The 15152-nt window shown below is 47.4% G+C and overlaps 1 protein-coding gene across 1 annotated transcript in view; it reads left to right on the forward strand.

The window, feature by feature from the left end:
* LOC134934718 (ATP-binding cassette sub-family C member 9-like) overlaps nt 1-15152 on the forward strand; it is a 119403-nt gene that overhangs the window by 70260 nt on the left and 33991 nt on the right. Inside the window, exons 7-9 of the mRNA XM_063930086.1 lie at nt 697-891; nt 2440-2613; nt 2729-2884. Coding sequence (XP_063786156.1) covers nt 697-891; nt 2440-2613; nt 2729-2884 — 525 coding nt within the window. The remainder of the gene's footprint in view (nt 1-696; nt 892-2439; nt 2614-2728; nt 2885-15152) is intronic.

A 15152-nucleotide genomic window follows, 5' to 3' on the forward strand; every position in this document is an offset into this window, starting at 1 on the left:
TGAGTAGCTCCCAGCCAGCACGCTAAAGCTGCGCTGGCCGGGAGTTACTCTTAAAGTACAAAGGCATCGCCGCTGTGCAATGCCTTTGCACTTCTGCGAGGGGGGGCCGGCACTGACATGCGGGGCGGACTAGCCCTGTGCTGAGCGTCCCCCCGCATGTCAGGGAAGATCGTAGCTGTGCTAAATTTAGCACAGCTACGATCAACTCGGAATGACCCCCCATGTGCACTGCAGGGGGGGGCAGATGTAACATGTGCAGAGAGAGTTCGTTTTGGGTGGGGCGTGTTCAAACTGAAATCTAATTTGAATCCCTTTCAGGGAGAATTATGGAAAGAAGCCCATAGGCCTCTATAGGGCAAAGCCATCTAAAGATGATGTTTTGCTGTGAGCGACTGTTTCTGGGCTGAAGAGACGCAGCTACGGCCCAGGAGACCCGACACAGGAGTGAATGCATCGCAGCCCCAGTCCCTGCACGTGTTCATTGATACGTTCTGGCGGTACAATCACGTATTGCAATGCACTGCGGGTGCTAATATTGCCCCCAGATCTCACTGCAAATACTGATGAATTAAACTCTGTCAGTTCATTATCACAGATGTATTATAGAGCTGCGATTATACAGGAGATATGGCTCATTAATGACGACGCCGCTGAGTCAATAATGTTCTTATTACTTATTCCCAATCTTCCATACAGAAAAAGGTGATCGATCAGCCGCACAAGACCCCCTCTATCTGGCTGGCCATATACAAAGCATTTGGGCGACCCATCCTTCTCAGCAGCACCTTCCGGTATCTGGCTGACCTGCTGGGGTTTGCTGGTCCTCTCTGTATCTCCGGGATAGTGCAGCGACTTGAGGACATCAACAAAAACACCACCACACAAGAAACAGTAAGTCCTCTGAGCGCCGTCATGCTGTACGGTCTCTGCTTAGAGAAGGGAGAGAGTCACGCGTTTCTGTCTCTGTGAAATGCGATGGGCATTCAATACTACGTGTCATCATGAATGGTCATTGTCTGGATGGATGGTTTATCACACTCACTTATCTATCACGGCAGCCTATATGTCCAGAGATGAAACTCCTTTAGCTGAGCCGCTCCTAAGTGCCGGTGGCAGTGTATGTAAATGAGAGGGCGGGGACAGAATCAGCAGGCGGACTCATTATCTAATGAGGATCGCTGTCCATTTTGCTTTAGAGAGAGGATGGAACAGATAATTAGAAAACTTCATTCAGCTTCACCACTCGATCATCTAGATACCAGACAAATCCTTTTAGATGCTGACACCAATGTGGTCAAAAGATATAACAGCCCCACTGTTACCCCGCTTCTGGGCATCAATTTGTGAACTATAGCAAGCTAATATTTAAAGTGGTGATGCTATACTGAAGGCCGAGCCTGGCACGAGAGACTGCCAGTGGAATGTTCTGTTTTGGGTATTCATATTAAAGCACTCCTGTCTCCTATTTACAGGCAGTCTTTTGGTGGCCCAACCAACATGCATAAGATAAGAGGTGGGGTGCTCTAAGCCTATCAACTGTCCATTCACAAGACACTGGTGATGTCACTGGTTCCTAGAGGGCTGATAACCTCCACCTCATGTGTTTCAGTAACCTCACTGGTTTCTAGTTTATGAATTGCCTGAGAACCTCACACCTCAGTGAAGTCACTGATTACTAGTGGATTGATAGGCTAGGAAGGAACCTCACACCTCAGTGATGTCACTTTTTCCTAGTGAATTGATAGGCTATGACCCTCACACCTCAGTGATGTCACTGATTCCTAGTGAATTGATAGGCTGAGAACCTTACACCTCAGTGATGTCACTGATTCTTAGTAAACTGATTGCCTGAGAAGCTCACACCTCAGTGATGTCACTAGTAATTTCTAGTGAATTGATTGGCTGAAATACTCACACCTCAGTGATGCCATTGGTTCCTAGTGAATTGATAGGCTGAGAACATCACACCTCAGTGGTGTCACTGATTTCTGGTGAATTGATAGGCTGAGAACCTCACACCTCAGTGATGTCAAAAGTTCCTAGTGAATTGATAGGATGAGAACCTCACAGCTCAATGATGTCACTGATTCCTAGTGAATTGATAGGCTGAGAACCTTACACCTCAGGGATGTCACGGATTCCTGATAAATTGATAGGCTGAGAACCTGACACTTGAGGGATGTCACTGATTTCTAGTGAATTGATAGGCTCAGAACCTCATACCTCAATGATGGCACTGGTTTCTAGTGAATTGATAGGCTGAGAACCTCACACCTCAGTGGTGGGCCTGAATCTTAGAGAATTAATGGCTTCCACTGTCATGAATATTGGTTAGCCCAGTACGTTGATGGCCTGTATTCCTTATAGACCATGTGGTTGCACTTTAGCTGCTTGTGTTCTGTCATTACTCTTATGTTATTCTTTCCTCCCCTTTTCTAGAACGCGACCAATACCTTCCTGAACGTACACTTCCTGTCTTCAAATCAATTTCTGGAAAACTATTATGTTTTAGCGGTTCTTTTATTCTTGGCTCTAATCCTCCAGAGGACGTTCCTGCAAGCCTCGTACTACGTCACCATAGAGACTGGGATTAATCTCCGCGGAGCATTGATGGTACCCACTGACCTCCCTGATTGCTAGTACATGATTTGCTTACATTTGGAGGAATTGCTGTAACACACGTGGGCTGAGCCGATGTTCGATGACGTTGTGTCCTTCTCGTTTTCAGGCTATGATCTATAACAAGATACTGAAGCTCTCCACCTCCAACATGTCCATGGGGGAGATGACCTTGGGGCAGATTAACAATTTGGTGGCCATTGAGACCAACCAGCTGATGTGGTTCCTCTTCATGTGTCCCAATCTGTGGGCTATGCCTGTTCAGGTACAGCATTCAAGTAAGGGAATCTTTGTTTAATACGGTCGGACATTTTTCCTAACCCAACCCGGAGCAGCGCACAAATGTGATTGGATGATTTAGGAAGTTGTGTTTCTGCTGCGTATACATCTGGTGGAAGAACCTATGACACACGTACATTTACTCATGTTAGTTACAGAGTTACTTATGTTATTGTATTGCTGTATAAGGATCGGAGGCACCGATGGGATACGTATCTGTTATGTGATGTTATGGTTATTGCAAAGTCCCTGATTGGAATCTTATTTATAATGTCACTTACTGTCAGGATGGAATGATTCCCCCCCCCCCAAAAAACAAACAAACAACAACTGCTGCCCTGGGGGCTCTGGGCTGTAAGACACCTGCTGCAGTTTACCCCATTATATGACCTTATTAACTCCTTGTTATCCCACTGATCTGTAGTAAAATAATCCCAAGGATGAGTTTATGTACATTGCATCACCTGACACAATTACAGGGTCACCCTTCCATACATTGCATCACCTGCCACAATTACAGGGTCACCCTTCCATACATTGCATCACCTGCCACAGTTACAGGGTCACCCTTCCATACATTGCATCACCTGCCACAATTACAGGGTCATCCTTCCATACATTGCATCACCTGCCACAATCACAGGGTCACCCTTCCATACATTTCATCACCTGACACAGTTACAGGGTCACCCTTCCATACATTGCATCACCTGCCACAATCACAGGGTCACCCTTCCATACATTGCATCACCTGCCACAATCACAGGGTCACCCTTCCATACATTGCATCACCTGCCACAGTTACATGGTCACCCTTCCATACATTGCATCACCTGCCACAATTACAGGGTCACCCTTCCATACATTGCATCACCTGACACAGTTACATGGTCACCCTTCCATACATTGCATCACCTGCCACAATTACAGGGTCAACCTTCCATACATTGCATCACCTGCCAAAATTACAGGTTCACCCTTCCATACATTGCTTCACCTGACACAGTTACATGGTCACCCTTCCATACATTGCATCACCTGCCACAATTACAGGGTCACCCTTCCATACATTGCATCACCTGCCACAATTACAGGGTCACCCTTCCATACATTGCATCACCTGCCACAATTACAGGGTCACCCTTCCATACATTGCATCACCTGCCATAGTTACAGGGTCACCCTTCCATATTGCAGCACCTGCCACAGTTACAGGGACACCCGTCCATACATTGCAGCATATGCCACAATTACAGGGTCACCCTTCCATACATTGCAGCATATGTCACAGTTACAGGGTCACCCTTCCATACATTGCAGCACATGTCACAGTTACAGGGTCACCCTTCCATACATTGCAGCATATGTCACAGTTACAGGGTCACCCTTCCATACATTGCAGCACATGTCACAGTTACAGGGTCACCCTTCCATACATTGCAGCACATGTCACAGTTACAGGGTCACCCTTCCATACATTGCAGCACATGTCACAGTTACAGGGTCACAATCCATACATTGCAGCATATGCCACAGTAACAGGGTCACCCTTCCATGCATTGCAGCATCTGTCACAGTAACAGGGTCACCCTTCCATACATTGCAGCATATGCCACAGTTACAGGGTCACCCTTCCATACATTGCAGCACATGTCACAGTTACAGGGTCACCCTTCCATACATTGCAGCACATGTCACAGTTACAGGGTCACAATCCATACATTGCAGCATATGCCACAGTAACAGGGTCACCCTTCCATGCATTGCAGCATATGTCACAGTTACAGGGTCACCCTTCCATACATTGCAGCATATGCTACAGCTACAGGGTCACCCTTCCATACATTGCAGCACATGTCACAGTTACAGGGTCACCCTTCCATACATTGCAGCATATGCCACAGTTACAGGGTCACACTTCCATACATTGCAGCATATGCTACAGTTACAGGGTCACCCTACCATACATTACAGCATATGTCACAGTTATAGGGTCACCCTTCCATACATTACAGCATATGTCACAGTTACAGGGTCACCCTTCCATACATTGCAGCATATGTCACAGTTACAGGGTCACCCTTCCATACATTGCAGCATATGTCACAGTTACAGGGTCACCCTTCCATACATTGCAGCACATGTCACAGTTACAGGGTCACCCTTCCATACATTACAGCATATGTCACAGTCACAGGGTCACCCTTCCATACATTGCAGCATATGTCACAGTAACAGGGTCACCCTTCCATACATTGCAGCATCTGCCACAGTTACAGGGTCACCCTTCCATACATTGCAGCATATGTCACAGTTACAGGGTCACCCTTCCATACATTGCAGCATATGTCACAGTTACAGGGTCACCCTTCCATACATTGCAGCATATGTCACAGTTACAGGGTCACCCTTCCATACATTGCAGCATATGTCACAGTTACAGGGTCACACTTCCATACATTGCAGCATATGTCACAGTAACAGGGTCACCCTTCCATACATTGCAGCACATGTCACAGTTACAGGGTCACCCTTCCATACATTGCAGCATATGTCACAGTTACAGGGTCACCCTTCCATACATTGCAGCACATGTCACAGTTACAGGGTCACCCTTCCATACATTGCAGCACATGTCACAGTTACAGGGTCACCCTTCCATACATTGCAGCATATGTCACAGTTACAGGGTCACCCTTCCATACATTACAGCATCTGCCACAGTTACAGGGTCACCCTTCCATACATTGCAGCACATGTCACAGTTACAGGGTCACCCTTCCATACATTGCAGCATATGTCACAGTTACAGGGTCACCCTTCCATACATTGCAGCACATGTCACAGTTACAGGGTCACCCTTCCATACATTGCAGCATATGTCACAGTTACAGGGTCACCCTTCCATACATTGCAGCACATGTCACAGTTACAGGGTCACCCTTCCATACATTGCAGCACATGTCACAGTTACAGGGTCACCCTTCCATACATTGCAGCACATGTCACAGTTACAGGGTCACCTTTCCATACATTGCAGCATATGCCACAGTTACAGGGTCACCCTTCCATACATTGCAGCATATGTCACAGTTACAGGGTCACCCTTCCATACATTGCAGCACATGTCACAGTTACAGGGTCACCCTTCCATACATTGCAGCACATGTCACAGTTACAGGGTCACCCTTCCATACATTGCAGCACATGTCACAGTTACAGGGTCACCCTTCCATACATTACAGCATCTGCCACAGTTACAGGGTCACCCTTCCATACATTACAGCCTATGTCACAGTTACAGGGTCACCCTTCCATATTGCAGCATATGTCACAGTTACAGGGTCACCCTTCCATACATTGCAGCACATGTCACAGTTACAGGGTCACCCTTCCATACATTGCAGCATATGTCACAGTTACAGGGTCACCCTTCCATATTGCAGCATATGTCACAGTTACAGGGTCACCCTTCCATACATTGCAGCACATGTCACAGTTACAGGGTCACCCTTCCATACATTGCAGCATATGCCACAGTTACAGGGTCACCCTTCCATACATTGCAGCATATGTCACAGTTACAGGGTCACCCTTCCATATTGCAGCATATGTCACAGTTACAGGGTCACCCTTCCATACATTGCAGCACATGTCACAGTTACAGGGTCACCCTTCCATACATTGCAGCATATGTCACAGTTACAGGGTCACCCTTCCATACATTGCAGCATATGTCACAGTTACAGGGTCACCCTTCCATACATTGCAGCATATGCCACAGTTACAGGGTCACCCTTCCATACATTGCAGCATATGTCACAGTTACAGGGTCACCCTTCCATACATTGCAGCATATGTCACAGTTACAGGGTCACCTTTCCATACATTGCAGCACATGTCACAGTTACAGGGTCACCCTTCCATACATTGCAGCATATGCCACGGTTACAGGGTCACCCTTCCATACATTGCAGTATATATCACAGTTACAGGTCACCCTTCCATACATTGCAGCATATGTCACAGTTACAGGGTCACCCTTCCATACATTACAGCATATGTCACAGTTACAGGGTCACCCTTCCATACATTGCAGCATATGTCACAGTTACAGGGTCACCCTTCCATACATTACAGCATCTGTCACAGTTACAGGGTCACCCTTCCATACATTGCAGCATATGTCACAGTTACAGGGTCACCCTTCCATACATTGCAGCATATGTCACAGTTACAGGGTCACCCTTCCATACATTGCAGCATATGTCACAGTTACAGGGTCACCCTTCCATACATTGCAGCATATGTCACAGTTACAGGGTCACCCTTCCATACATTGCAGCATCTGCCACAGTTACAGGGTCACCCTTCCATACATTGCAGCATATGTCACAGTTACAGGGTCACCCTTCCATACATTGCAGCATATGCTACAGTTACAGGGTCACCCTTCCATACATTGCAGCACATGTCACAGTTACAGGGTCACCCTTCCATACATTGCAGCACATGTCACAGTTACAGGTCACCCTTCCATACATTGCAGCATATGTCACAGTTACAGGGTCACCCTTCCATACATTGCAGCACCTGCCACAGTTACAGGGTCACCCTTCCATACATTGCAGCATATGTCACAGTTACAGGTCACCCTTCCATACATTGCAGCACATGTCACAGTTACAGGGTCACCCTTTCATACATTGCAGCATATGTCACAGTTACAGGGTCACCCTTCCATACATTGCAGCACCTGCCACAGTTACAGGGTCACCCTTCCATACATTGCAGCACATGTCACAGTTACAGGGTCACCCTTCCATACATTGCAGCATCTGCCACAGTTACAGGGTCACCCTTCCATACATTGCAGCATATGTCACAGTTACAGGGTCACCCTTCCATACATTGCAGCATCTGCCACAGTTACAGGGTCACCCTTCCATACATTGCAGCATATGTCACAGTTACAGGGTCACCCTTCCATACATTACAGCATCTGCCACAGTTACAGGGTCACCCTTCCATACATTGCAGCATATGTCACAGTTACAGGGTCACCCTTCCATACATTGCAGCATCTGCCACAGTTACAGGGTCACCCTTCCATACATTACAGCAAATGTCACAGTTACAGGGTCACCCTTCCATACATTGCAGCATATGCCACAGTTACAGGGTCACACTTCCATACATTGCAGCATATATCACAGTTACAGGGTCACCCTTCCATACATTGCAGCATATGTCACAGTTACAGGGTCACCCTTCCATACATTGCAGCACATGTCACAGTTACAGGGTCACCCTTCCATACATTGCAGCATATGTCACAGTTACAGGGTCACCCTTCCATACATTACAGCATCTGCCACAGTTACAGGGTCACCCTTCCATACATTGCAGCATATGTCACAGTTACAGGGTCACCCTTCCATACATTGCAGCATATGTCACAGTTACAGGGTCACCCTTCCATACATTGCAGCATATGCCACAGTTACAGGGTCACCCTTCCATACATTGCAGCATATGTCACAGTTACAGGGTCACCCTTCCATACATTGCAGCACATGTCACAGTTACAGGGTCACCCTTCCATACATTGCAGCATATGTCACAGTTACAGGGTCACCCTTCCATACATTGCAGCATATGCCACAGTTACAGGGTCACCCTTCCATACATTGCAGCATATGTCACAGTTACAGGGTCACCCTTCCATACATTGCAGCACATGTCACAGTTACAGGGTCACCCTTCCATACATTGCAGCATATGTCACAGTAACAGGGTCACCCTTCCATACATTGCAGCACATGTCACAGTTACAGGGTCACCCTTCCATACATTGCAGCATATGTCACAGTTACAGGGTCACCCTTCCATACATTACAGCATATGTCACAGTAACAGGGTCACCCTTCCATACATTGCAGCATCTGCCACAGTTACAGGGTCACCCTTCCATACATTGCAGCATCTGCCACAGTTACAGGGTCACCCTTCCATACATTGCAGCACATGCCACAGTTACAGGGTCACCCTTCCATACATTGCAGCATATGTCACAGTTACAGGGTCACCCTTCCATACATTGCAGCATATGTCACTGTTACAGGGTCACCCTTCCATACATTGCAGCACATGTCACAGTTACAGGGTCACCCTTCCATACATTGCAGCATATGTCACTGTTACAGGGTCACCCTTCCATACATTGCAGCACATGCCACAGTTACAGGGTCACCCTTCCATACATTGCAGCACATGTCACAGTTACAGGGTCACCCTTCCATACATTGCAGCACATGCCACAGTTACAGGGTCACCCTTCCATACATTGCAGCACATGCCACAGTTACAGGGTCACCCTTCCATACATTGCAGCATATGTCACTGTTACAGGGTCACCCTTCCATACATTGCAGCACATGTCACAGTTACAGGGTCACCCTTCCATACATTGCAGCACATGCCACAGTTACAGGGTCACCCTTCCATACATTGCAGCATATGTCACAGTTACAGGGTCACCCTTCCATACATTGCAGCATATGTCACAGTTACAGGGTCACCCTTCCATACATTGCAGCATATGTCACAGTTACAGGTCACCCTTCCATACATTGCAGCATATGTCACAGTTACAGGTCACCCTTCCATACATTGCAGCACATGTCACAGTTACAGGTCACCCTTCCATACATTGCAGCACATGTCACAGTTACAGGGTCACCCTTCCATACATTACAGCATATGTCACAGTTACAGGGTCACCCTTCCATACATTACAGCACATGTCACAGTTACAGGGTCACCCTTCCATACATTGCAGCACATGTCACAGTTACAGGGTCACCCTTCCATACATTGCAGCATCTGCCACAGTTACAGGGTCACCCTTCCATACATTGCAGCATATGCCACAGTTACAGGGTCACCCTTCCATACATTACAGCATCTGCCACAGTTACAGGGTCACCCTTCCATACATTGCAGCATATGTCACAGTTACAGGGTCACCCTTCCATACATTACAGCATCTGCCACAGTTACAGGGTCACCCTTCCATACATTACAGCACATGTCACAGTTACAGGGTCACCCTTCCATACATTGCAGCATATGCCACAGTTACAGGGTCACCCTTCCATACATTGCAGCATATGTCACAGTTACAGGGTCACCCTTCCATACATTACAGCATATGCCACAGTTACAGGGTCACCCTTCCATACATTGCAGCATATGTCACAGTTACAGGGTCACCCTTCCATACATTACAGCATATGTCACAGTTACAGGGTCACCCTTCCATACATTGCAGCATATGTCACAGTTACAGGGTCACCCTTCCATACATTACAGCATATGCCACAGTTACAGGGTCACCCTTCCATACATTGCAGCATATGTCACAGTTACAGGGTCACCCTTCCATACATTACAGCATATGCCACAGTTACAGGGTCACCCTTCCATACATTACAGCATATGTCACAGTTACAGGGTCACCCTTCCATACATTACAGCATATGTCACAGTTACAGGGTCACCCTTCCATACATTGCAGCATCTGCCACAGTTACAGGGTCACCCTTCCATACATTGCAGCATATGTCACAGTTACAGGGTCACCCTTCCATACATTGCAGCATCTGCCACAGTTACAGGGTCACCCTTCCATACATTGCAGCATATGTCACAGTTACAGGGTCACCCTTCCATACATTGCAGCATATGTCACAGTTACAGGGTCACCCTTCCATACATTGCAGCATATGTCACAGTTACAGGGTCACCCTTCCATACATTGCAGCATATGTCACAGTTACAGGGTCACCTTTCCATACATTGCAGCATATGTCACAGTTACAGGGTCACCTTTCCATACATTGCAGCATATGTCACAGTTACAGGGTCACCCTTCCATACATTGCAGCATATGTCACAGTTACAGGGTCACCCTTCCATACATTACAGCATATGTCACAGTTACAGGGTCACCCTTCCATACATTGCAGCATCTGCCACAGTTACAGGGTCACCCTTCCATACATTGCAGCATCTGCCACAGTTACAGGGTCACCCTTCCATACATTGCAGCATCTGCCACAGTTACAGGGTCACCCTTCCATACATTACAGCATCTGCCACAGTTACAGGGTCACCCTTCCATACATTGCAGCACATGTCACAGTTACAGGGTCACCATTCCATACATTGCAGCATCTGCCACAGTAACAGGGTCACCCTTCCATACATTGCAGCATATGCCACAGTTACAGGGTCACCCTTCCATACATTACAGCATATGTCACAGTTACAGGGTCACCCTTCCATACATTGCAGCATATGTCACAGTTACAGGGTCACCCTTCCATACATTGCAGCATCTGCCACAGTTACAGGGTCACCCTTCCATACATTGCAGCATATGTCACAGTTACAGGGTCACCCTTCCATACATTGCAGCATCTGCCACAGTTACAGGGTCACCCTTCCATACATTGCAGCCTATGTCACAGTTACAGGGTCACCCTTCCATATATTACAGCATATGTCACAGTTACAGGGTCACCTTTCCATACATTGCAGCATATGTCACAGTTACAGGGTCACCCTTCCATACATTGCAGCATATGTCACAGTTACAGGGTCACCCTTCCATACATTGCAGCATATGTCACAGTTACAGGGTCACCCTTCCATACATTGCAGCATATGTCACAGTTACAGGGTCACCTTTCCATACATTGCAGCATCTGCCACAGTTACAGGGTCACCCTTCCATACATTGCAGCATCTGCCACAGTTACAGGGTCACCCTTCCATACATTGCAGCATCTGCCACAGTTACAGGGTCACCCTTCCATACATTACAGCATCTGCCACAGTTACAGGGTCACCCTTCCATACATTGCAGCATCTGCCACAGTTACAGGGTCACCCTTCCATACATTGCAGCATCTGCCACAGTTACAGGGTCACCCTTCCATACATTGCAGCATATGTCACAGTTACAGGGTCACCCTTCCATACATTACAGCATCTGCCACAGTTACAGGGTCACCCTTCCATACATTGCAGCATATGTCACAGTTACAGGGTCACCCTTCCATACATTACAGCATATGTCACAGTTACAGGGTCACCCTTCCATACATTGCAGCACATGTCACAGTTACAGGGTCACCCTTCCATACATTGCAGCATATGTCACAGTTACAGGGTCACCATTCCATACATTGCAGCATATGTCACAGTTACAGGGTCACCCTTCCATACATTACAGCATATGTCACAGTTACAGGGTCACCCTTCCATACATTGCAGCACATGTCACAGTTACAGGGTCACCCTTCCATACATTGCAGCACATGTCACAGTTACAGGGTCACCTTTCCATACATTGCAGCATATGCTACAGTTACAGGGTCACCCTTCCATACATTGCAGCACATGTCACAGTTACAGGGTCTCCCTTCCATACATTGCAGCACATGTCACAGTTACAGGGTCACCCTTCCATACATTGCAGCACATGTCACAGTTACAGGGTCACCCTTCCATACATTGCAGCATATGCCACAGTTACAGGGTCACCCTTCCATACATTGCAGCATATGCCACAGTTACAGGGTCACCCTTCCATACATTGCAGCACATGTCACAGTTACAGGGTCACCCTTCCATACATTGCAGCACATGTCACAGTTACAGGGTCACCCTTCCATACATTGCAGCACATGCCACAGTTACAGGTCACCCTTCCATACATTGCAGCACATGTCACAGTTACAGGGTCACCCTTCCATACATTGCAGCCTATGTCACAGTTACAGGGTCACCCTTCCATACATTGCAGCATATGTCACAGTTACAGGGTCACCCTTCCATACATTGCAGCACATGTCACAGTTACAGGGTCACCCTTCCATACATTGCAGCACATGTCACAGTTACAGGGTCACCCTTCCATACATTGCAGCCTATGTCACAGTTACAGGGTCACCCTTCCATACATTGCAGCATCTGCCACAGTTACAGGGTCACCCTTCCATACATTGCAGCACATGTCACAGTTACAGGGTCACCCTTCCATACATTGCAGCATATGCCACAGTTACAGGGTCACCCTTCCATACATTGCAGCACATGTCACAGTTACAGGGTCACCCTTCCATACATTACAGCATATGCCACAGTTACAGGGTCACCCTTCCATACATTACAGCATCTGCCACAGTTACAGGGTCACCCTTCCATACATTGCAGCATATGTCACAGTTACAGGCTCACCCTTCCATACATTACAGCCTATGTCACAGTTACAGGGTCACCCTTCCATACATTGCAGCATATGTTACAGTTACAGGGTCACCCTTCCATACATTGCAGCACATGTCACAGTTACAGGGTCACCCTTCCATACATTGCAGCATCTGCCACAGTTACAGGGTCACCCTTCCATACATTGCAGCATCTGCCACAGTAACAGGTCACCCTTCCATACATTGCAGCACATGTCACAGTTACAGGGTCACCCTTCCATACATTGCAGCACATGTCACAGTTACAGGGTCACCCTTCCATACATTGCAGCATATGCCACAGTTACAGGGTCACCCTTCCATACATTGCAGCACATGTCACAGTTACAGGGTCACCCTTCCATACATTACAGCATATGCCACAGTTACAGGGTCACCCTTCCATACATTACAGCATCTGCCACAGTTACAGGGTCACCCTTCCATACATTGCAGCATATGTCACAGTTACAGGGTCACCCTTCCATACATTACAGCCTATGTCACAGTTACAGGGTCACCCTTCCATACATTGCAGCATCTGCCACAGTAACAGGTCACCCTTCCATACATTGCAGCACATGTCACAGTTACAGGGTCACCCTTCCATACATTGCAGCACATGTCACAGTTACAGGGTCACCCTTCCATACATTGCAGCATATGCCACAGTTACAGGGTCACCCTTCCATACATTGCAGCCTATGTCACAGTTACAGGGTCACCCTTCCATACATTGCAGCATATGTCACAGTTACAGGGTCACCCTTCCATACATTACAGCATATGCCACAGTTACAGGGTCACCCTTCCATACATTGCAGCATATGCTACAGTTACAGGGTCACCCTTCCATACATTGCAGCATATGCCACAGTTACAGGGTCATCCTTCCATACATTGCAGCATATGCCACAGTTACAGGGTCACCCTTCCATACATTGCAGCATATGCCACAGTTACAGGGTCACCCTTCCATACATTGCAGCATCTGCCACAGTTACAGGGTCACCCTTCCATACATTGCAGCATATGTCACAGTTACAGGGTCACCCTTCCATACATTACAGCATATGCCACAGTTACAGGGTCACCCTTCCATACATTGCAGCACATGTCACAGTTACAGGGTCACCCTTCCATACATTGCAGCATATGTCACAGTTACAGGGTCACCCTTCCATACATTGCAGCATATGTCACAGTTACAGGGTCACCATTCCATACATTGCAGCATCTGCCACAGTTACAGTGTCACCCTTCCATACATTGCAGCACATGTCACAGTTACAGGGTCACCCTTCCATACATTGCAGCACATGTCACAGTTACAGGGTCACCCTTCCATACATTGCAGCATATATCACAGTTACAGGGTCACCCTTCCATACATTGCAGCATATGTCACAGTTACAGGGTCACCCTTCCATACATTGCAGCACATGCCACAGTTACAGGGTCACCCTTCCATACATTGCAGCATCTGCCACAGTTACAGGGTCACCCTTCCATACATTGCAGCATATGTCACAGTTACAGGGTCACCCTTCCATACATTGCAGCATCTGCCACAGTTACAGGGTCACCCTTCCATACATTGCAGTATATGCCACAGTTACAGGGTCACCCTTCCATACATTACAGCATCTGCCACAGTTACAGGGTCACCCTTCCATACATTGCAGCACATGCCACAGTTACAGGGTCACCCTTCCATACATTGCAGCACATGTCACAGTTACAGGGTCACCCTTCCATACATTGCAGCACCTGCCACAGTTACAGGGTCACCCTTCCATACATTGCAGCACATGTCACAGTTACAGGGTCATCCTTCCATACATTGCAGCATATGTCACAGTTACAGGGTCACCCTTCCATACATTGCAGCACCTGCCACAGTTACAGGGTCACCCTTCCATACATTGCAGCACA

The sequence above is a fragment of the Pseudophryne corroboree genome, chromosome 6, assembly GCF_028390025.1.
Source record: "Pseudophryne corroboree isolate aPseCor3 chromosome 6, aPseCor3.hap2, whole genome shotgun sequence".
NCBI lineage: Eukaryota > Metazoa > Chordata > Amphibia > Anura > Myobatrachidae > Pseudophryne > Pseudophryne corroboree.